Source organism: Carassius carassius, chromosome 12 (assembly GCF_963082965.1).
Source record: "Carassius carassius chromosome 12, fCarCar2.1, whole genome shotgun sequence".
Classification (NCBI taxonomy): Eukaryota; Metazoa; Chordata; class Actinopteri; order Cypriniformes; family Cyprinidae; genus Carassius; species Carassius carassius.
Genome location: NC_081766.1, coordinates 15,356 through 40,000, shown reverse-complemented (window position 1 = coordinate 40,000; position 24,645 = coordinate 15,356). Strand labels below are relative to the sequence as shown.

At 40.5% G+C, this 24,645-nt stretch overlaps 1 protein-coding gene across 1 annotated transcript in view; it reads left to right on the top strand.

Annotated features, from left to right (window-relative positions):
- Positions 1–23,802, top strand: part of wu:fj49a02 (myomegalin) — a 45,226-nt gene extending 21,424 nt beyond the window's left edge. Inside the window, exons 16-40 of the mRNA XM_059564234.1 lie at positions 1–97; positions 4,401–4,498; positions 4,942–5,048; positions 5,126–5,423; positions 5,566–5,803; positions 5,885–6,001; positions 9,889–10,127; positions 10,466–10,665; positions 12,034–12,269; positions 12,836–12,890; positions 12,969–13,204; positions 13,920–14,060; positions 15,637–15,846; positions 16,091–16,222; positions 16,537–16,653; positions 19,198–19,387; positions 19,493–19,617; positions 19,987–20,205; positions 20,413–20,514; positions 20,814–21,019; positions 21,093–21,236; positions 21,332–21,470; positions 21,639–21,685; positions 21,821–21,875; positions 22,711–23,802. The exon at positions 1–97 is cut by the window's left edge and continues 28 nt beyond it. Of these exons, the coding sequence (XP_059420217.1) occupies positions 1–97; positions 4,401–4,498; positions 4,942–5,048; positions 5,126–5,423; positions 5,566–5,803; positions 5,885–6,001; positions 9,889–10,127; positions 10,466–10,665; positions 12,034–12,269; positions 12,836–12,890; positions 12,969–13,204; positions 13,920–14,060; positions 15,637–15,846; positions 16,091–16,222; positions 16,537–16,653; positions 19,198–19,387; positions 19,493–19,617; positions 19,987–20,205; positions 20,413–20,514; positions 20,814–21,019; positions 21,093–21,236; positions 21,332–21,470; positions 21,639–21,685; positions 21,821–21,875; positions 22,711–22,835 (3,873 nt within the window). The 3' untranslated portion in view covers positions 22,836–23,802. The remainder of the gene's footprint in view (positions 98–4,400; positions 4,499–4,941; positions 5,049–5,125; positions 5,424–5,565; positions 5,804–5,884; positions 6,002–9,888; positions 10,128–10,465; positions 10,666–12,033; positions 12,270–12,835; positions 12,891–12,968; positions 13,205–13,919; positions 14,061–15,636; positions 15,847–16,090; positions 16,223–16,536; positions 16,654–19,197; positions 19,388–19,492; positions 19,618–19,986; positions 20,206–20,412; positions 20,515–20,813; positions 21,020–21,092; positions 21,237–21,331; positions 21,471–21,638; positions 21,686–21,820; positions 21,876–22,710) is intronic.
- The last annotated feature ends 843 nt before the right edge of the window (positions 23,803–24,645 follow it).

Genomic DNA, 24,645 nt, shown 5'->3' with positions numbered 1-24,645 from the left:
GAACTGGACACGCTTCAGGTGCTGCGCCAACAGCTGGAGGAAACCCTGAGACGGAGCTGTGAGACGGCGCTGGCGGTGGACCGGGTCGACTGTGGAGGTGGGACACGGGACTCTAACTCTGAATGAACCCATAACCCATCGCTGAAGCGCTCGTGCACTAGTCGAGCATCAAGACGCATAACAAGCCAGAACTGTGGTTGATTGTGTTTTATCCATTTATCCAATGTTTGCCTGTCAGTGGTGTGTGTGTGTGTGTGTGTGTGTGTGTGTTGTCTGCTTCATTCATGAATTTGAGTTCACACTCTCGATGTCCAGAAACGCCTTTAATGTTACATTTGAAGTTCACAGCCACTCTTTCTGAGGCCAAACACTTCAGAGCAAATGTAGAGATAGACTGTTGTCTGTCTGTGTGCTGCTTCAGCAGATCTGCATGTCAGAGGAGCAGTAGCTCAGCTTTGTAACTTTAAGCACTTCAAGCCTTTTTTTCTGTGACAAACTGTATGGGCCGATAATTTAGTGCCAAATGAGGCTGACTTTGCTGCATCGTTTAGCATGGTTTGTTCTTGTTTATGGAAATATGTAATTAATGTACTTCAAACTGAAAAGAAATAAATGGAACCAGATTTCTTGGCCAGAATCTTTTGTATTTTATTTTTGTGTTTATTATCTGTTTTAAACAGTAAGACTCATTTTGAATTAGGATAAGCATTTCCTACTGGATGCTCATTATTAGAAGATAAACTAAAACTCATTTTCATTTGGCATGCACACATTACAGGTGAGTATGTGAGCTGAAGTTTACTACAGTAAAGATTCTTCAGTGTCATTTAATTTCCACTAATATTCAAAAGTTTTTTTTTTAATCACTGAACAGTTTGAAGATAATTAACCCACCCACTCATTCACACCTGCATGCCAGCGTTCGTGCATCTTGTCTGCATGGCTGTGACTCTGTGTGTTCTGATGACAGTATACAGATTTAAAATCATCAGTTAAATCAGAATATGAAACATCTCAAGAAATCTGCTGTTAAACTGGTCCTGTGCGCTCATACGTCACAAGATACTCTTTGATCAAGCATAATTTCTTTGGTCTCTGAGGACGAAATGTAATGTTTCACTTTAGTGGATCGGGAAGTGCTCTTTCACAGCTTATTGCGCTTAAACGGTCAAATGCACACACGAGTCTGTCACAGTGCATATTGTGTGGAGTATCACATAATCAGTCTGTTGTGTTGTGAGTGAAAGTAAAGAGTTCTCAGTAAATCAGATGTGTACCAGTATATTAGATCTGTGCATTCATTCTTAAAGGGACAGTGTCCTAATAAACTGCTGACTGTTACATTAATGTTAATAAAAATAGATTTTTTTTTATTATGAATCACTTTAGATGTAATTCATATAGTGGAGACTATACAGTATTTTATTTTTAGATTAAGTCATGTTATTTAAACCTACGATACCTGAAATATACTTATTCTACCTAAACACTATCTGAAAAACTTAGTTTATTCATTTAGTAATTAGTACATTGTATTTGTCCTATTGTTTATATATTTTATTTTATTTTATTTACAACCTTTATATATGCAAAAGTATTTAATGTTGTATTAATTTTATGTAGTAAGCGGTTTTTCTATGTGTTTAGGGCTTTTTTTTATACAGATGACTGCTTTCACCTTAAATGGCATTTGTTTTATAATATTTGTTTAGCTGAAATGAGAAAACAAAAACTATAGATTTCTAGGTTTATATTAAAATGACAATTATTATTACTAGAATTTTAAATTATCCAAACAGAAGTGACTCTATAACACCATCTCTGGGTCTTTGTCAAATCATGTCACCTTTATTTGTATAGTGCTTTATACATTACCAATTATTATACAATACAGTTGCTCGTCATATAATTAGAATATCATCAAAATGTTGATTTATTTCACTAATTCCATTCAAAAAGTGAAACTTGTGTATTATATTCATTCATTACACACAGACTGATATATTTCAAATGTTTATTTCTTTTCATTTTGATGATTATAACTGACAACTAAGGAAAATCCCAAATTCAGTATCTCAGAAAATTAGAATATTGTGAAAAGGTGTAATATTGAAGACACCTGGTGCCACACTCTAATCAGCTAATTAACACAAAACCCCTGTAATGGCCTTTAAATGGTCTCTCAGTCTAGTTCTGTAGGATACACAATCATGGGGAAGACTGCTGACTTGACAGTTGTCCAAAAGACGACCATTGACACCTTGCACAAGGAGGGCAAGACACAAAAGGTCATTGCAAAAGAGGCTGGCTGTTCACAGAGCTCTGTGTCCAAGCACATTAATAGAGAGGCGAAGGGAAGGAAAATGTGGGGGAGATTCACAAAGAGTGGACTGCAGCTGGAGTCAGTGCTTCAAGAACCACTACACACAGACGTATGCAAGACATGGGTTTCAGCTGTTGCACTCCTTGTGTCAAGCCACTCTTGAACAACAGACAGCGTCAGAAGTGTCTCGCACCACTGCTGCTGTGTGGTGCAGAGTTATGTTCTCTGATGAAAGTATATTTTGCATTTCCTTTGGAAATCAGGGTCCCAGAGTCTGTAGGAAGAGAGGAGAGGCACACAATCCTCGTTGCTTGACGTCCAGTCTAGGGGAGTCGTGGCCTAGTGGTTAGAGAGTTTGACTCCTAACCCAAGGGTTGTGGGTTCGAGTCTCAGGCCGGCAATACCATGACTTAGGTGCCCTTGTGCAAGGCACCGAACCCCCAACTGCTCCCCGGGTGCTGCAGCATAAATGGTTGCCCACTGCTCCGGGTGTGTGTTCACTGCTGTGTGTGTGCACTTTGGATGGGTTAAATGCAGAGCATGAATTCTGAGTATGGGTCACCATACTTAGCTGAATGTAACATCATGTCACTTTAAAGTTTCCACAGTCAGTGACGGTTTAAGGGGGCCATGTCATCTGCTGGTGTTGGTCCACTGTGTTTTCTGAGGTCCAAGGTCAACCCAGCCGTATACCAGGAAGTTTTAGAGCACTTAATGCTTCCTGCTGCTGACCAACTTTATGGAGATTTCCAACAGGACTTGGCACCTGCACACAGTGCCAAAGCTACCAGTACCTGGTTTAAGGACCATGGTATCCCTGTTCTTAATTGGCCAGCAAACTCGCCTGACCTTAACCCCATAGAAAATCTCTGTGGTATTGTGAAGAGGAAGATGTGATATGCCAGACCCAAGAATGCAGAAGAGCTGAAGGCCACTATCAGAGCGACCTGTGCTCTCATAACACCTGAGCAGTGCCACAGACTGATCGACTCCATGCCACGCCGCATTGCTGCAGTCATTCAGGGGAAAGGAGCCACAACCGAGTATTGAGTGCTGTACATGCTCATACTTTTCATGTTCATACTTTACAGTTGGCCAAGATTTCTAAAAATTCTATCTTATTATTGGTCTTAAGTAATATTCTAATTTTCTGAGATACTGAATTTGGGATTTTCCTTAGTTGTCAGTTATCATCTTTAAAATTAAAAGAAATAAACATTTGAAATATATCAGTCTGTGTAATGAATGAATATAATATACAAGTTTCACTTTTTGATTGGAATTAGTGAAATAAACTTTTTGATGGTATTCTAATTATATGACAAACACCTGTACTTTGTAATGTTATTAATATGAAGCAACTTCAACAATATGCATGATACTGTACAAATATTCCATTCATACAGTTAATCACATGATCAGCTTTATACACATCTGAAATACTATATTTCATTTCATTTCTAAAAGACAATATTTTATTAAGTCCACATGACTCCAGTAATCCTTCAGTGTTACTGAAGAAGAAATAAACTGCAGCAAACAGAAGCAGCAGATTCCAGCTAAACATCCACATGGGCGGGTTAGTTAGGGTTAGTGATAGTTTCATAATCTAGCAGTAGTACAGTCATCTTTCTTTGATGCCATAGATTCAGGACTTTTATATAAACTCAGGTTATATGACCAGAATAACAGAGCAGGATGTGACTTTAAAAGGACAGTACACCCAAAAAAGATGATTTTGTAATTGACTTACCCTTTATGTTGTCTTCATGACTGATTTTCTTCTTTGGCACACAAAATAATATATTTAGAGAAGTTGAGGTACAAATAATATTGAATCCCATTGACCTTCATTGTATTAAAAGAAAAAAATGAGACAAATATGTTTTGTGTTCCTCTAAGGGATGTCATACTTGGATGCAATGACAGAGTGAGTAAATTACATCAGAAGGTCGATTGGAAGTCAATTCAGCTCTAGACATACAGACAGTCAGAGACAGAATGAGAGAAACAGACAGATGAAAGAAAGATGAACAGTATGAAGAGGAATCTTAGTGTCTGTCATGTTTCCTTCTAGAATCCAGTAGTGATGAAGATGAAGATGATCATGACAGCAGTGAAGAGTTCACAGACAGCATAGAGGACAATGACATCAAACTGACGGCTCAGAGTTTGGTAAGAGGAAAACAGCCAGAGAAACGTCTGGTAATGAGCAAACACCTTCATTCAGGGTTAGATCATACATCTGTGATTCAGATATTCAGTTACCAGGCAGATGAAAGCATCACCACCCTTCAGATATTATGACTGACGTATAGACACTGTAGCATCAAAATATTTGTTTTGTGGCTTTTAATTCACATATGTAGCTTAAAACATGTTTATCTCCAATGCTAGCATACATACTAAAAGACAATTTATTTTTAACACACATTCACATTTAAGCTATAAAGCCTTGCTTTCCGAAATACTCTTTCATAAGTTCCATCTGACTTCCTGTGTCAACAGGAAATACAGTCAACACTGGAAACAAAGTATTCCTCACTGAGCCATTTCTTTGGGTCTTTAACATTTGTTTGTATTAGCATAGCTCAGAGGTCACTATGTTCTCCTGACAGAGAGCTGAGGAGTTCAGCAGAACGGGGAACTGGCAGCTGATGTCCCAGCATGCATCAGAGCAGAGAAGCGAAGGCAAGACGGGCCGCTCCTCACTCTCTCACAGCAGGTACCAGCAGTGGTGCAGATCACTTCTGTTTGATGGCTTCTTCCTGCTCTGGTGTGATTGTGTTGTTGCTCTCGTAGGAACGAGCCTGGATTAGCAGCAGATGAGGAGGAATCTAAGAAGTTGTTAGAGAAGCATGAAACAGACCGGCCAAACTCCCATGAGCCTCAGAGAGTTTGCTGTACGTTCAGAGAGGAGGAGGAGGAAGAATTAGATTATAAAGATGAAGGGGAAGATGCCCGGGCCCGTCACGGCAAGCGTGGGCCCCCGAGTGTGGAGCTGCGTGAGGGGAGGTGGAAGAGGAGGTGCACCAGACCACATTCTCTGGACCTCGGAGCTCTGCTGTCACACAAATCTGCAGCCCATCTCAAAATTCAGGTAATAAATCATCCACATAACTAGCACTGGTTAAGCCTTACCTGGTTCATTTTAATACAGCAAAGTACAGAAAGTAGTTCTAAAAACGATCAAGCAAGAACACTGGTTTGTGAAGGATTCGGTGTGTTTATTTTATGATCAGGATGTAGAAATGGAGCAAGAGGTTGATGGTGTCAGTGACAGTCCGAGAGCAGGAAGAGGCGGAGCCATTGGGTTCTGGCAGCATGTGGAGGCGGTGCTTCGGGAGCAGGCAGAGCGTCTCCGTAGCGACCTTGCCATGAGTCGTCAGGAGAGCCGTGATCTGCAGGAGAGACTGATGGTGTCAGAGGCGACAGTGCAAGCACAGGCCGAACAACTGAAAGACTACAGAGAGCTGCTGAGTGAGGAGACACACTCACACACTCACTCATAAACACACACACACCCCTGTTATTTGTGCTGACTGGTTTTGACTCTGTCAGCCGACAGCGCCGTCCAGCGGGACAGTAAACAGGTGCAGGTGGATCTTCAGGATCTTGGATATGAGACGAGTGGCCGCAGTGAGAATGAAGCTGAGAGAGACGACGCCAGCAGCCCCGGTACACACACCTGACACGCACACATACCTGACACACACTGTAAGTCCATTCCATAGCCCTGACTTTTTGACTCCAAGCTACTGTTCACCCCTGTTAAGGCTGTATTCAACTAAACCTGGTAACTTGACATCATGCATTTGTTTATACTATTCATACTTTTACAGTCCAGCCCTATACTAGATGAATTTAATATGCCCAAAATGAGAAGTAGTATACTGATACAGTTAAATTATGGTCATTTCTCAATTTCATCTACAAGCCATTATGAGATGTACCGCCAGAAAATCAAACTGTGTAACAAAACAAATTGTTCACAAATTAATAACACCCTGTATCTCCAGAACTTAATGTTGTTAAATGATCATTTTACTGTCTCAGATTTCTCTTTTTCTCAGTTCATAGAGGTCAGTGGTAATGATAAATATTACCCAGCTAAACAAAAACTACGTTGTTTGATTATGCTTTTATTGATGTTATCTGGTAATGTTCAGCCCAATCCTGGTCCTGTTCTTGGTCTTCTTAATACTTTGCAATGCTTAGCCACTCCTTCTGATTTCAAAAGCAGACATGGCCTTGGTTTTATACATTTAAACGTTAGAAGTCTAGTCCCTAAAATGGATATGATTAAGATATGGGCTAATACAACCAATGCTGATATCATTGTTATCTCTGAAACCTGGCTTAAAAAATCTGTATCTGATGAACTTATTTCTATTGAAGGTTTTAAAGTTTATAGAACTGATCGGGTTGGCAAAGGAGGTGGGGTTGCCATATATGTGAAATCCAAGTTTATAAGCTCGGTAACCCTGTCATTAACTAAAGCTAAACAATTTGAAATTCTGACTGTGAAAGTGAATATTTCAAAAGACGCTGATATTATAGTAGTTGGGTGCTATAGACCTCCATCTGCTTCAAAGGATGCTTTCCAATCTATATCTGAAATATTACATGAAATTAATGACTCTGAATTTATTCTTATGGGTGATATGAATTGGGACTGGCTGTCTGGGAACTCTGATTGTTTTAAAGACTTATGTAATGACTTAAATTTAGTGCAACTTATTAATGAACCGACAAGAATAAATCCCAAAGCAGAAATAAAATCTACTCTCCTAGATCTAATCGTAACAAACTCAGTTCATAAATACACCTCTACTGCCGTATTTTGCAATGACGTCAGTGACCATTGTGCAGTCGCTTGTGTAAGAAATACAAAAATCCCAAAGGTAAAACCACGCATACTCCTAAAAAGACATTTGAAAAGTTTTGAACAACAGGCTTTTCTGCATGATCTGTATCATAGTGAACTCAACAGGGTGTCTTTGTTTTCGGATGCTGAAATGGCATGGGATTTTTTTCATTCAAATTTTATTTCCATTGTAAATAAATATGTACCAATCAAAAAGTTTAGGATCAGTGGTAAGGACAATCATTGGTTTTCAGACAGCCTATCAGAGCTAATATGTTTAAGAAATAAAATGTGGGCACAAGCCAGATTTTCCGACTCTTCTGCTGATTGGACTGCATTTAGAACTGTAAGAAACAAGTGTACTTTGATGATTAGAAAGTCCAAATCTGAGTTTTATTTGCAGTCAACCACAGAAAACTTAAACAATCCTTTAAAGTTTTGGAAATCAATTAAATCTTTGTCGGGTGCACGTGTGACCTCAAACCTTCCAGAACAGATTCTTATTGGGTCAGATGAAGTAAAAGACAAAGCAGTCATACTCAATCAGTTTAATAAACACTTTATTCAGGCTGGATTCATATTTAATCAAACCGCAAATAAATCTGTCCCATGTCCTGCCGTGTCAGCATCTGAAAATGAAAATCGGGAATTGTTTAATTTTAAACCGATTTCAGTTTCAGAAGTTCAAAAAGCCCTCAGAGATATTGATCACAAAAAGTCAGCAGGTACAGATAATCTGGATCCCTTTCTGTTAAAAGTGGCAGCTGATATTATTGCTGAGCCCATAGCGCATATTTTTAATTTGAGTCTTCTTTCTAACTCCATTCCTAAAAGCTGGAAAGCAGCCTATGTTCTCCCTTTACATAAAGGTGGAGACCCATCAGAATTGAATAATTACCGTCCAATATCAAAACTTTCTGTTTTGTCAAAGATCTTGGAATCATTTGTTAATGTACAGTTAAAACAGTATTTTACTGACAAAAATATTTTAAATAATTTTCAGTCAGGGTTCAGAAGTGGCCATAGCACTATCACTGCTGCTACATTAGTGATAAATGATATTATCGGGGCCTTAGATAAGAAGCAACATTCTGCTGCATTATTTGTTGATCTGTCTAAGGCATTTGATTCAGTTGATCATGGATTGTTATTGACCAAACTACGTTCAGTTGGTTTAAGTGAGAAGGCTGTTGCATGGTTCCAGAATTATTTGGTAGATCGTACTCAATGTGTTTATGCTGAAGGATGTAAATCTGATTTTCTTGAAATAACTAAAGGTGTCCCTCAAGGATCAATCTTAGGACCCATTTTGTTTTCAATTTTTATAAATGATTTGGATAGAGATATTCAAGCCAAATTACATTTATATGCTGATGATACAGTGGTTTACACCCAGGCTTCCACCATTTCAGTAGCAGTGCAGGAACTTCAGACTGCATTTCAGACACTGCAATACACATTATTGAGTTTAAAACTGGTTTTAAATACACAGAAAACAAAGTTTATGGTCTTCTCTAAAGCTAGAGCACAGCTACTCGACAATTGTAGCCTTTTTTCATTAGATGGGAACTCAATTGAGAGAGTGTCTTCATACAAGTACTTGGGGATATGGATAGATGATAAGCTTTCCTTCAATGAACATATTACTGCTTTAGTTAAGAAACTTAAAGTTAAGCTCGGCTTCTATTACAGAAATAAATCTTGCTTTACTTTTAGTGCTAAGAAGAAACTTGTGGAAGCTACTTTTCTGCCTGTAATTGATTATGGAGATATATTGTACATGCATGCTGCATTTTCCATCCTGCGTCATGTTGATTCAGTTTACCATGCATCACTTCGATTTATAACAAATACAAAGTCCCTTACCCATCACTGCATTCTTTATGATTTAGTTGGTTGGACATCACTTAAAATTCGTAGACAACAGCACTGGTATATCTTTATTTATAAAGCTATACTTGGCAAATTTCCACTGTACCTCTGTAACCTCCTCTCTGTTTGCTCTGGTACCTATCAGCTACGCTCCTCAAAGTGGTTGCTTTTTAAGGTGCCACGAGTTAAAACCGAATTGGGAAAAACTGCTTTTTCTTATTTAGCACCTTGGGGGTGGAATAATCTACAAAAAGAGCTAAAGTTAGAAACCCTTATGTCCATAAATGAATTTAAAACTACTGTAAAGAGTGTTGTGATGGAGACATGTTCTTGTTTTTCTTGAGAGTCTCATTGTGTTTTTATATTTTTATTTTTAACATTTTGTACTTCTTCTTTGTACGTGAAAATGTAATTTGGTGTTTATGTATGCATTTTGTGTGCTTTGGCTGCTACCTTGGCCAGGTCTCTCTTGTAAAAGAGATTCTGAATCTCAATGGGACCTCCTGGTTAAATAAAGGTATAAAAGTCATGATTACACAGTGGGTCCAAACTAGTGCTTCTGTTTGCAAGCTTTTCTAATAGAATGCAAACCTTTAAAAAAGTTAAACAGAAAAATGTGAAAGTGAGAACAACCTTTGCTTTAGTGACAGTTAGATGAACAAAAGCTTATTATCATGTTCATGAGACCCTTCTGTACACAACAGATCTATGTTTCTGCTGCATTCTGGGATGTCAATGACACAGTGCATCACAGTCACAAATGTATTGCTCCGCATGAATGTTCACCATGTACACAGCTCAAATGCATGTCATGTTCATCTCTCAGAGTTAGATGAGTTGGAGACGTGCATCTCTCTCTTGGATTCGGGGAGCAGATGCAGCAGTTGGCTTGGTAACAGCGATGGTGCACATACAGACGACCCATCCTCGCTGAAGCGTTTGGTGCAGGACCTGCGCACGCAGCTCTCCCGCTGCCACAAAGTGATCTGCGGCCTGCAGCTGCGAGTTCGTTCGCTCTCTGCAACCTCTGACTACGCTTCCAGCCTGGAGCGCACACCACGCAAGGTCACGCGCTCCTGATGTCATTATTCATCTGTTACTAACATTGCAACCACCTCATTTACAGACTCACATCAGCTTGATCATATTTTACTTTGATATGTTGCTCTAAAATACTAGTGTGTGATTGTCCAGTCATTTTTTGATCAGTAATCTGTAACGACACCAAACCGTAGTGGATTGTTGAGTTCCTACACAGCGGTGCTGATTTCATGTCTCTCTAATCCCTCCGCACTCTTACTTTGGTCTCTCCCTCAGATTATTAGTTCACATTCATTCATGTATTCATTTGATGAAAAGCCTCAGGGACGGTCTTGTGAAGATGAACTCTGTGAACCCATCAGGTGAACTGGGCGCTTCAGGTAAGTGCGGATCACAGCGGTCTGGAAGAGGACAAGGGCTGGCAGTCCGACGGGCCGCTGAGACGCAGCCGTGAGCTGCAGGAGCTGGTGACCCGCGTGGCACTGCTGGAGACCCAGATCAAGAGCTCCAAACTGGAGGGGAAGAGCGGTGCCGAGGACGGGAAATGTGCCACCTGGCCTGGGTGAGGTGCTTTCTGCTGAACAGATTGAGTCAAAGCAGCTTCACAGAATAAACAGGAAAATAACAATCTATGATTAAAGGGGTCATGAACTGAGACATCAAATTTCCCTTAATATGTTGAAATATAACAGGTCAATGTAGTATAGTAACATCTTTCTAAACTCCAAACTTTCTGGTTAGTCTACAAACAGCTTATATTGAAACCAAGCTCAGAAATGATTAGTTGTGGAAGAGAGAAACGATACAAACACAGGATTACTCCATCAATGGAACTATACAGATGACATTACAAGATCACTGAGACTGTGTAGTGTAAGGTGTGAAAAACAGTCTTTGAAATGCCTTACATATCTAGACCGGACACGTCCAGTGTAAACATGGCAATAAAATTAGCAAAGTGCTCCAGATCGCGTGTCCAGATCCTGATCAAACACTGTTTGTTTGTTTGCTTTTTATTTTCTACGGATTCATTTTAAAACAAGACTGTATGATGCAGGCTTTTCAGAGAGACTGAGAGTAAAGACTGATGCAGCACTGAGTGACTAGAGCGGATCAACAGTAACATCACAACACAGACGTGTGAGGAAACATGCTTTCACCACTATTGCATTGTCTGTTCTGGACAGCTGGATATATAATGAGGATTCACAAGTTTTTAACTCAAACGAACCATGTTGTTTGCAGAGTACATCAAAGCAGTGTCCATCTGTTATTTCAATAAGCGAAACTGTTATCCAATCACAGTAGTGGGTATTTCCTTGAGTCTTGGATGAGCCCAATCTATAAAAACAGAGCGTTCTGCAGAGAGGCTCAAAAACAGGAGAGAAAATACTCTGTTACTTCTAAATTATGTTTTTTGTTGTAAAATTACATGAACATTATAAGTGAACCTCAGAGAACATTAAAAAATAATAAAAAGGTCATGACCCCTCTAACACTGTGTCCTTAGAACTAATTTGAGCCACTAGCAGTTAGAGGTAGTCAGTCTTAAATTTCATTAATTTTACAATATGAATTAAAAAAAGTCTTGAAGAAAAAAATTAGATGACAATCTTTTAAGCCTCATCTAAACAGTTTCTGCGGCTGGCCGGAGTTCAGTGTTGCTTCAGTTCAGTTCAACAGCTGTGCATCAAGTCCTTCCGTTATTAAATCCACTTTGGCTGTAAGCAGCTCTACAGATGACAGTTTTGTGGTGATGTTCAGTGCTGATGTGTGTTTACAAGCATTCTTCCTGGTCTTCTGCTGCTGTGCTGTATAAATCATCAGAGCAGATGAAGCAACAAACAGTGCAGGACTCGCAACATATATTTTTGTGCACTCATGTTAAAAAATCTAGCAGAGCACCAAAAATGTCCTCCTGTTTGTACAGGAAGTACAACACACTGATCCAGGCCCAGGCACGAGAGCTGTCACACCTGCGGCAGAAGATGCGAGAGGGGCGGGGCATCTGCCACATCCTCACACAGCACCTGAGTGACACGACCAAAGCCTTCGAGGAGCTGCTGCGTGCCAACGACATCGATTACTACATGGGCCAAAGCTTCCGGGAGCAGCTTTCCCAGAGTTCCTCACTCGCTCAGAGAGTCAGCACCAAGATCAGTGGACGTGAGTGTGTGTGTGGACACACACACACACACACACACACACGCAGTAAAGCATGTCAGCATCTGCATGCAGTTGTTCAGGTGTATATAGTGCCACTGTCATGGGACCTATAATAATATGTGCTGTATTTACAACAGCAGAAGCTACAAATTGTGCAATAAAAACCTTGTGATGACAGGGGTGTATAGGACTGAATTATTTAATCAGATCAAGTACTCATTGAGATTGTCATTGACTTTTAAAAGATTAAATTGATAGTATATTGACTACATTATCAGATAACCACAATAATGAGTCATTCATTCCTTTATTTACTGTCTGTGTCTGTAAATTTGCAGCCAAAGGTTGAAATATTTTTGTTCATTTGTTTTCTGAAGGAAGGGTCTTAGACAGACGTCACCACCAGTCACACGCACTTGTGTTTCTCATATAACTGCAAATAGAAATAAAGCTTAAAGCGACACATGGGAAATATTCCTGTCACTCCGCTTTCTCAGGCTGTGATCAGATCCTTCTGTGTGTAGATATCATACAGTCCTTCACCGAATGTTTTCTTTGGTTGTCAGGTGATCGTTTAGAGCAGCAAGATGATAAAACGGGTCACGAGCTGCTGGCGCTGAGGTGAGTGTCTCCTCTGGAATATAATGTGAATAAGTTCACTTCACTCTGTTAATGACAGGTGATCAATGTCTTCAACAGGTTGAGTAAGGAGCTCCAACATAAAGATCAAATCATCGAATCTCTAAACTCCCAGTTACATCAGCGTCCCGACACGACCTACAGCAGCCACGCCTCCTCTGAGACAACAGACCAATCAGATTGCGCCTCGTTTTTGTCCGACGAAAGAGGCTCCACCAATGAGGATGTAGACCTGTGCTCAGACATGGACGCAGCCAGTGAGTTTACACAGGAGAAACCTGAAGACAAAGACAGAGGTGCGAAAACCACCTTCATACAAATACCATCTAAAACACACACACACACACTCACACACACACACACACACACACACTCACACAGGTTTGTTTTTGTGAAAATTGTGTTCATCCCATGGGCGTAATGGTTTTTATACTGTACAAACTGTATATTCTATGGCCCTTCACCAACCCTAACCCTAACCATCACAGGAAACTTTGTGCTATTTCAGATTTTCACTACACTCCATTCTGTGTGATTTAGATGTGTTTTAAAAAGTGTGGACATGGGCTAATGTCCTGAAAAGTCACCTTCTCCTTGTAATACCTGTGTCCTGATAATGTCACAAAATATGCACACTCACTCACTCACTCTCTCTCTCTCTCACACACACACACACACACACAGATAAAACAAAGAAACTTAATATTTATAGAGGTTTTATTTGTGTAGCATCAGTGCTATAGCAATTGAAACAAGACAAAACAGAACCATCTTTTTATAGTCAGCTTTTCATTTTGATATTCTTTTTCACTAGAGCTTTCAGGCTGTTAATGCAGCTGTTGCTCCCTAACTTCACCATGTGTTTTTTAACCTGAGTGCTCATGATGATGGTCCTCATTAGCGTCGTACTGCCGTTAGTCCAGTGTCTCCCCCTAAGGACCACAGGAGAGTGTGACAGCTAGATAGGTGACAGTATGTCATTGACACACATCTCTGCTCCGCCATCTGCAGGTGTGTTCACTGAACTCTTGTCCAGCTCACAGATTCTGATCAGTGCTCATTCTAACCCCATGACCTTTGCCCCCGTGACCTGCCCTGACCCTGACCACAGGATCTTGACTTTCTCAGCACAGAGGAGGCCGCCCATGAGAAGTGAGCACACGGCATGTGTGTGGGACTGTGTTTGTCCAAGACTGACTAACACACACTTTGTGCTGCGTGTAACTGACTATGTTCCTACAAACCCATGAACAGGCACAACCACGTTTTTGTTAAGGAGAGTTGAAGACATATTTTAACATTTAATTCAGCTTAATTTTGTATCACAAACTTTGATCTGAAGTGACAGGTTATTAATATAGAGATTTTTTTATGAAATGTGTAGGTGTTAACGGCCTCAGACCTAGGGGATATCTGGGCTGGCAGCAAAGGACACACAGGCAGTGAAGCACTGTGTATCTGTGAAAACACTGTGAATAGATAAAGAGACAGACAAAATGAGTGTCGTTCCTTTGGTGCGTCAGTTTACTTCTGAGATCTTAAAACTTTAGTAACTGTAAACACTTCTTTAGTTACATACAAAAATAACTTCATCTGCACATTAACTTCTGGTGTATACATAAGATATATGAATACATACACACCTGTATTCCATAGCCTGTTTCACATAAGGGCAATATATAATTTAAATATTATGTGGAAAGAAGAGTGTGTACAAAATAAATCAATAAAGATTCACATAAATGTCACTCTCATTACTAGAAAGATGACAAATGTGTCACTAAAACACACAGAATGTATAAACTAAAATCCAACACCATTTTACATACACCACTTCACCCAGATTGACTCGTGTCATTCATTAAGCGTGTGTGCAAAGCACTCGAAATGGCGATTGAATTGTTAATGCAACAGATATACTCAACTACTCAATTAAAACACAAAAATAACACGCACCCTTGCACTGCCAATGCAGTCAAACATCACCACAATGCTGTATAACAATACTTTTGAATGCATTTACTAAAAAATAAATTGTTTGCATTTAAGACCCTCGAGTTAATTCAATTTCTATAAAACACATTAGAGCATGACAAAGTTACTCAAAACACTTCACAATTACGTTCCTAAACCTTCCTATAGTCATGTGAACAATCAGAAGAATGTTTAAAGTGCATATTAAAGTGCATACGCTCAAGCTCGCCGTCTCTGCAAGATTAACGATGGCAGTTTGCACGCACAGCTACTAGAAGATTTACATCTGTCAGACAGGTTGCTGATGTCATCAAGCTTAGTTTGAGTCTGCGCGTCAGAAACGGAAGTGCTAAAAGTCGCTAAAAATGGGCTTCACTTGTCTCAATTGAGTTCCAATGGGGTCGCTGTGTCCATTTCTTTTACTGTCTATGGAAAAGGCTAGTCTCTATAGTGTGCTTCACAGGAGCGCTCAAGCGTCATCCGCTGGCGTGGCGGTGAACTGATTCTGAACTATTGGTGTTCACATTAAAAAAAAATAGGGAGGTATCAGTTTTCAATTAATTATTGAATAAACATTTTAACACCCTTTACATAGACAAAAGGGCCTAGACATCATTAATTTATTCCTATTTATTATTATTTATTTATGACCTGGCAAATTCTGGTGATATGAGCAGAAGACTTGATAGAAACCAGTCGTTAAGAGACTCATTTAGTTCTGAACTGAATTTCTGCTTCCATCTCTTCCCAACAGCTTTCAGCGCGCCTCACTCGCTCTCCAGCTATCAGCTGACCGCACACACGCCCCGTCCCATCGATTTCACGCCTGTGTCCCATCATACACGGGGAAACAGTGGAGGCCTGTCTGTGCAGACAGATGCATTGTGGGACATGGAGAATATGATTCAGCCAATCGGAGGTTTTAATGGATCATCTCATTATCTGTCTGGTAACAGCCAATCACGTGTGTTTTTGTGTGTGTGTGTGTCAGTGTCACTGATCTATATATAGAACATATAGATCAGTGGTGTGTGTGTGTGTGTGTGAGAGAGAGATAGAGAAGGGAGAGAGAGAGTGAGAGAGAGAGAGACTGTCCAGCAGCTAAGTTAGCAGTTTAAATAAAAACAAACTGACAAACAACAAGAAAAAATGCACTCGTTTTGAATTCATGTTGAGTTGCGGTAATTATGATGTGGTAATACTGACAGGTGTAGATGTGATTGAGGAGCATCTGAAAGAAATCCGATCCCTGCGTCAGCGTCTGGAGGATTCTATCAGAACCAACGAGAGATTGAGACAGCAGTTAGAGGGACGTCTGGCCACAGCAGTGAGAGAGACAGGTGTGTGTGTGTGTGTGTGTGTGTGTGTGTGAGAGAGACACAATATAATACTATGATTCATGCCATTGATCTGTGATTGGACCACAGACACCACATGACTGATATTCAGAAGAAGAGCATGATCGCGGTTGTCATTTTGATTTATGCAACAGTTCAATAAATGATTGTTTACACTCGACCAATAAATCTGTGTTCACTGTTGATCGCTGAGAGTTTAAACTAAGTCTCTGTGCTTGTTGACAGATAGATGTAAGAACCATTTTGAACATAAACCAAAGGCTCATTGCTGGTGTGTGTGTGTGTGTGTTTGACAGTGGCTCCAACCAACATCTTTGTCCACAGTCAAGATGCAGTCAGTCAACTGACCAATGAAGTCCGAGCATTAAAGGAGGACAATCTGGCACTACAGTCAAGATTACAATCCAGCAGAGGTTTGTACACACACACACACACACACACACACACACACACACACACACACACACACACACACACACACACACACACACACACTCACTCACTCACTCACTCACTCACTCACTCACTCACTCACTCACTCACTCACTCACTCACTCACTCACTCACTCACTCACTCACTCACTCACTCACTCACTCACTCACTCACTCACTCACTCACTTACTTTTTTGGGAAGTCGTGGCCTAATGGTTAGAGAGTTGGACTCCCAATCGAAAGGTTGTGAGTTCGAGTCCCGGGCCGGCAGGAATTGTGGGTGGGGGGAGTGCATGTACAGTTCTCTCTCCACCTTCAATACCATGACTTAGGTGCCCTTGAGCAAGGCATCGAACCCCCAACTGCTCCCCGGGCGCCGCAGCATAAATGATGCCCACTGCTCCGGGTGTGTGTGTAACCGTATGCTTCTGTCTGCGTTGTGTTGTGAATTAAGTGCAAAAGAAGACAGGAGAACGCCGGATTGGGTCTGCATAAGAGAATATATTTTCATTAACAGGCCGTCATGCCAGTTTCAGCTCAATCACAGTGACACTCAGTTCGGGAGAAAGACAGAAAAAAACCGCTTAATGATCAATACAGCGGATATAGCTGCCTGGACCGAACCACTTTGCTGTAAAGAGGGGGGGGGGGGTCGAACCATCACCTCTTTACAGACCCTTTTTTAATGAATTTAAACACTTGTTTAAATAATAGAACAATCTTAAATGTATAATAACAGAAAAATCTTGTGAAATAAATAAAACCATTTTAACCTCGTTACATGTGCTCACAGTGTGTGTGTGTGTGTGTTCACTGCTCTGTGTGTGTGCATTTCGGATGGGTTAAATGCAGAGCACGAATTCTGTGTATGGGTCACACATACTTGGCTGAATGTCACGTCACTTTCACTTTCACTTTTTTTGTATTATTATTATTTTTATTGTCTTACATTATTGTCAAACTATTATCCAGTTTAACGCTGTGAAGCTGCTTTGACACAATCAGTAATGTATGAAGTGCTACACAAATAAAAGTGACCTGACCAGACTAAAATAATAACTCTGAATGAATGGGTCACACTTACTGTTGTGTCTCCAGGAACAGGGTTGTGAAACATTTGACTAGATAACATATAACAGCTGATGGAGAGCATTAAGGCCATGGTATACTTCAAATGAAGTTCATTTTTGTTCTTCGTTTGGGGACAAAAAGAAGTTAGAAAAGGCTGAGTGATGGTATACTGTTTCTGAACTTTCTGCTGCTGGTGGATGGGTGTAGCTTAATGTAAAGTGTTTCGCGCTGCTCGCACATGTCCCCTTTACAGAACAACGATGAAAAGAAGAAGTGTAGGCTATATAGGTGTGAGACGGGCACCAATGATCAGAATATTATAGACAAAAGAATAATGTTTAGCAGCAGTTCAGAGTCAAGTATCATGTTTGCAATACATAAGAACCATAATCAGTCCTCTATGGGAAGTGTGAATGTCTCATAGTCTGAAAACTTTAGCATGATGTGGAAAAAAATATTGGAGTCAGTTTGTTACTTTATTTTATTAGTGTTCATTTATTTTAATAAACTGGATAAATTGTTACACCTTTTTATATTTTATGTGGTGTCATGATTTATAAAAATTAAAAAAATGCCCATTTCTCTCAAATATTGTTCACAGATCTGTCTAATTTTAGAGTGGCCTTTTATTGTGGCCAGCCTAAGGCACACCTGTGCAATAATCACGCTGTCTAATCAGCATCTTGATATGCCACACCTGTGAGGTGGATGAATTATCTCGACAAAGGAGAAGTGCTCACTAACACAGATTTAGACAGATTTGTGATCAATATTTGAGAGAAATAGGCCTTTTGTGTACAGAGAAAAAGTCTTAGATATTTGAGTTCAGCTCATGAAAAATGTTGGCAAAAACAAGTGTTGCATTTATAATTTTGTTGAGTGTATTTGTGCCAGCTCAGCTATTTGACTCTCCGGTGTATTCATGTTGCTAGTGATTAGGAAATGTAGTTTTCCTGTCAGATCTCCATAGAATGAGAAATGAACTGGGGGGGTTGCACGTCAAAAAAAGGTGGAGTTTCAGAACACACACTCCGGTTCCGTAACCGCCACGGACCAGTGGAAGCTCAAAGGTGTGTAGGAGCCAAAGCGATCTCCCCCAGAAAGAAAACTGCTGAAATGAACTCAAAACTATTTTTTTTCTGCCTGCTTTTGCTCAAAATTAAGTCATATAAGTTCTTCTTCGATTTCATTTGAAGTATATCAGGGTCTTTGTAGTTTAGCTATTCGTTAACTCAGCCCATTAATCTATAGACCACATAGACATCATTTGTGGACAACACTGGCAAATATAAGTGCAACAAATCACATGCATTTAATGCCTCTGCTAAAAGTGGATATGTATTTCAGCGAAATGTGCACATTAATTCACATAAATTTTACAGTCTTGTGTATTTTCAGAATGTTTCAGAACGTAGGATCCTGGATTTAATAATTTGACATCTGTTTGAAGCAGACAGCAGTGAAGAGGTGGAGCAGCTCCGGGAGGCGGTTCTCTCTGGGCGTGTCCGTCTGCAGCAGGCGGAGTTAGAGGCGGAGCAATGGAAGGAGGAGTTGAGGAGGCTGCAGAAACACAACTGTGAACAAAGTCAACAAATCCAGCAGCTGCGCCAGGACAGAAAAAACAATCAGGAACACAACAACAGGTCAGAGAAACCATTTGAACAGCTTCATGTAAAGAAAGTTTTTTCTTTCTGTTCTGATTCTGCGACACATGAATGAAGGCTGAGTAACTGGTGATCTGTGTGCAGACTGCAGCACGAGGTGACTTTACTCCAGCAGCAGTTAGCAGAGAGCAGACAGCTTCTACACTCCCTACAGAGTGAACTACGGCTGTACGACCGTGTGTGTGGCGTGAGAAAGAGCTCTGCTGCAGGTGACACTGGAATGATCCACCCCACATCCAAAATAAAAAGATGCTGGCTCAGTTTATTTACCCTTAAGTTGTTGCAAACCTATATGAGTCTCTTTTTGCTGCGAAACACAATAGATGTATGTAAAAGTGGCCCTTCAATGCTTCTCGCTAGTCTCATTTGCTTCGGTGCATTATCTATCATCATGTGAAGTGTGAATATGTACATTGGTGATGTTGAATATTGAGCACTAACCACGGAGGGCAAGATTATCAGCAACTGACAGCAAAATACATTTTCAGCCATTTCAGCAAATGAAATCATGTATTGATTTGATCATGCAGTCGGTGCACTGAGGCTGTTGAAAGGGTTGCTGTCTGTCGCTGCTGTAGGGTTGGTGTGTGAGGTGCGGTGCCCGGCCGTGGAGCTCGGGGAGCTGCTGGTGGAGGTTCGGGCTCTAAGGGTCCAGCTGGAGAGCAGTATACAGGAGAATGGTGCTCTACGAGCTCAGCTGCAGAAACAGCTGGATCAGTCCATCGATCAGCGGCCATCGCCCATCATCCCAGCCAGTCCGCTGCGGGAGGTGCTTTACCGCAGACACCTTCTACACGGTAACATTTTACACATGCTGATTTCACTTTGACGGTCTTGAATGGGTAATTTTATAAGTAGAAACCATGACGCTCATGTGTGACATTTACATGTGCCCTGAGAAGTGCTTGAATTAGTCAAGCATTACCTGCTGTTTGCCAGAAATGTTGCGTTTGAAGGACCGTGATGTTTTTGGGATGTACAAACGTCTCTGCTGTGCTCCACAGACCCGTCTCCTTCTCCTCCTGTCAGAGACGTGGGTCCGTTTCCCGCCGGGCCTCTGTACTCGCCGTACTCAGAGATGGAGGAGAGCGCTGTGAACTCTAACGGTGTGTGTATTTGCTAACTGTGAACTGCTCATATCATTATATGTTTCATTATTATTGTTATTATAAATTTTCTGCTGTGAAACTAATAAATGAATAGGCATGGCTTTAATGAAAACATGCACTTGTTTGTGACGAGTTTTAGCAATTCTAGCAGCAGCTCCAGATAAACTTTCCAACAACTTCCTGTAACCTGTTGAAGTACTTCTAGTTGAGAATTAGTTAATAATGGTACTGCTTGAGGAATGTTCAGGTGCAGTTATTAGCTTGAGCTGAAGAACTGAAAACCGTCTTTGCTTCAGACTCACTGGAGCCTCATGCAGATCTGGAAGGAGAAGCTCCGGACGGCTCGTTCGCCAGCTGTAATGGGCGGCACGCCATCGGTCACGTGGACGACTACAGCGCTCTGCAGCAGCAGGTGATGGAGGGAAGCGCGCTGGTGCAGCGGATGGAGGCGGCACTGCAGTCCAGTCTCGGCTCTGCCCTGCTGGAGATCAGCGGAGGAAAGGTGACCCTCAGATGTGTGACAGATCAGGGCACTTCTGCAAACGACAGTTGTGTCACATGTTTCTCTCTTACAGGCTCTGGACTACAACACAGTGAAGACGCTGCTCTCCGACACCAAGACCTTGCGTCAGATTCTGGACGAGGCCATGTCTCTGCTCAAGATGTTCTGGCGGGCGGCGCTTCCGAGCAGCGATGGTCCTGCTCATCTCATTCAGAGGGTTCGGACATCCACATAATTTAGTCAACATTTATTGAGCCCTAAAAATAAAATGCAAAACAAATGTGAATACATGGGGTGCGGTTTTCCTATCAGGAGCAGGTCATGCGTGAGGAGATCCAGTCGCTGCGTTTGCGGATTGTTGACCAGGAGGAAGTTCTTCAGAGTACAATCCAGCGTTTGCGCTGCTCCAGTCGAACCAAAGAGAACATGGAGACCTTCATCATCAATCAACGTGAGTCCAGACAGTTATTTCTCAGAATCATGATTACCTTAGGTTTGTTTCAGTAGTTTAAGATTTGTCAAAGTGAGTTTGGAGTTGTGGTTTTGTATACTAGCAAAGGTGTTTTAGTCTAATGATGTCATCAGTGTCTGAGCTGTGGAGAACACATCTGTCTTACAGTTTCCCGGACGCGAGATGTGCTGAAGAAAGCACGAGCGAATCTAGAGGTGAGTGTTGGTTTGACCTCGGATAGGTTGTGTTCAGTGCTGTTTGTCTCGTGTTTGTCCCTCATCTTGAATCTCGACCTCCTTTCTTTATTCTGTCTTTCCTGTATTTCTCTAATTTTTTCCGAGTGTTTCCAGAAGAATGAGCTCAGGATTTCCTCTCTAAGCTCCTCCCCTTCCTCTCTTTGCCATGGTAATAGTCTGGTTTGTGGTGTGTGTTTCAGCTCATGCTGCTTGTGCCATCAGTGCTTGAATACTGGCTTCATCATGGGTTGCTTGAGTTACTTATGATTCGTTCCATCACACACAGGGATGAGATATCATCACACGTGCTGCATCAGAAAACAACACTAGTGATGCACCAAAATTAATTATTTTCCCAAACACAGAGACCAAAATATTATTTATTTATTAATCAAGACTCAAACGGAGTTGCAATAAAACATAAATTGCACATAATGCAGTTTTTTTCTTGTGGTTCTTTAATCAATTTAATCAGTGGCTGTGATAAAAACTTTTCATGACAGATTTATTCAAACAAATAATGAAGATAACTGGTTAAGTGAAACTATAACGAATATGTTATACTGTGCATATATTTAACAAAACTTCTGTCTAGAGTTATTTTTTAGCTGACTATTGAGTATATGTATATAGAATGACTTTGCTGGGGTAAATGTGACATTAATCCAGCACAACGTCCACACGATTTACCTCTTCTAGTGAAATAGACACTGAAAATGTAAAATTAATTTTCGGCCGAATAAATGAAAAGCTTCTGTGCATCACTATAAACACTGTAGCATGTGCTAACAGACAAAATCAACTGATCACACACTCAGAATATTATTTACAAATGATTCAAAAACATTACATAATGTTCAAACTGACAGTGTGTGTGTGTGTGTGTGTGTGTGTGTGTGTGTGAGTGAGTATTAACCTCAGCAATGCATCTCAGCTTCCTTGATGTGATTCTGATTATCAGCAGGACTGATTTGGCTCATGTAGGCTCTTTCACCGTTCTGCAGGAAAAGTCTTCACCAATGCGTCCGCAGGTTCTTCTGCATGGAGTCGCATGACCCCTGCGTCTTCTGGGATCGCCATGGAAACAACCAGACTGCAACGACCTGCCCAGAAGCGTGTCAGGCAGTGACTTCAGCTTTCTGCTCCCCGTTAAACCAGCTGACAACCGGTCAACACCTCTAACTAACTAACTAACCCCCTAACCCTCTTTCTTTCTAAAATCCAGATGCCTGTTGATTGCCTGTTTGTGAGAAGACATTTATCTTTTGCCATTAGAAAGAAAAAACATTCTTTACTTTCCGAGACATAAACAGAATGCCACAGAATTCCCTGGAGTATATCTGGGATTTTTGGCAAACAGTCTGGTCAGCATGTGAGCTGTTCTGAGCGCTGACCTCTGCCGACACGTGTCATGAGATGAAATGCCAACTAAAGCATGTGAAATAAGTTCAGGTGCTTTCATCAAATGTCATTGTGCTATGTATTGAGCCACTGTTAGTATTAGTATGATTGTTGATATTGTCATCATTATCCAGTTCTACTGAATGTTGTGTATAGTATTTGCATGATGGAGATTGATAAAAATAAAGTACACTTGTTTTTTAGTGAGGTGAGGTGAGGTTCACCAAACATGCCAAAGTTTGCATGGTTAATTTCTATCATTTCTGACTTAAGTGTGCTATTGATGTTGACGTCTGTAAGGACACTGATTTCAAGTTACCCCTAACTTACTAGCACTATTTTAACAACCTTGTAGATTTTCAGTAGGAGTGCTTTGGGTGTCTTGGTAGTCGCTTATGCCAGAGATATACAAACTTAGTTCACAAGCAAATAAATAGGTAAGATTTTCTGCACTGGCAAAAATGAATATAAAATTCAAGTTGTCATTGATTTGTGCACAGTCATTCATGTGCAGCTATAATCAGTGATAGTGTTGAAGATTTCCAAACTAAAGATGGCAAACTTTGGCAGGGATTGGTGGGACCAGAGCTACTGATGATGTCACAATCAGAGATGTTTCTTTATTGCTTTTAGATTTGAGCTGTATAATCTCTTTTAGATCTGTACATATATGCCATCCTGTTGTTTTAATTGCGTGGTGTGGGTTAATCTCCATGAAGTACCCCAGCACTGCACATTTTGTATGTCTCCCTATATTTGACACTTCAGGTAATCCACTAATGAGCTGATGAGCTGAACCAGGTGTGATAGATGAGGGAGACATACAATGTGCAGGCCTGAGCTACACCAGGACAGCTCTGAGAACCACTGCTATAGAATATGCAAATTCATTTAAAACACGGGTAGCTGTGCAATAGCCATTTGATCATAGTGTGAGACATCATATAGATGAACTTACTGGGTACATTACACCAGTTTAGAAACTAGAAGTTGCCTAAAATATTGCAGAGTTGCCTTGATTTGAGATCTCTTGCATAGGATGAAAACATAAGCTTGTAAGTAAATGTTGCTTTGCCTTTGAACAGCCATGTAAGTGATTTCTCTTCAGAAAGAAACGCAATTTCAATTGTTCCAAAGTATTTAACCTTTGTATCACTTTATTCAGAACCACAAATGAAAGGGATTGATGTAATACAGAAGTGTTTTTGATGAAAAAGACACTTGAATTCATGTAGAGAGAAAAATAAGCAGCACATTGGATCTGAAATCTGTGTAATTTGTATATAGTGCTTGAAGGCTGATTTGTTGCCATGGTTACTGATATTATTGTGCAATGTAAAAAAAGATTGCCAACACGAACCAATCAGACTCTGTGTCTGAAGCTGAAGAAAATGTGCCATGCATTATTGCAGCTGCATTTGGAACTTAAACCTAAATAAACAATAGAAATGCATTAATTTTGTCTGTTAACATTGCATAGATATAAAGTTTTGAAATGCATAAAATAGTGTTCATGTAACCAAAGAAACAGAATCAAA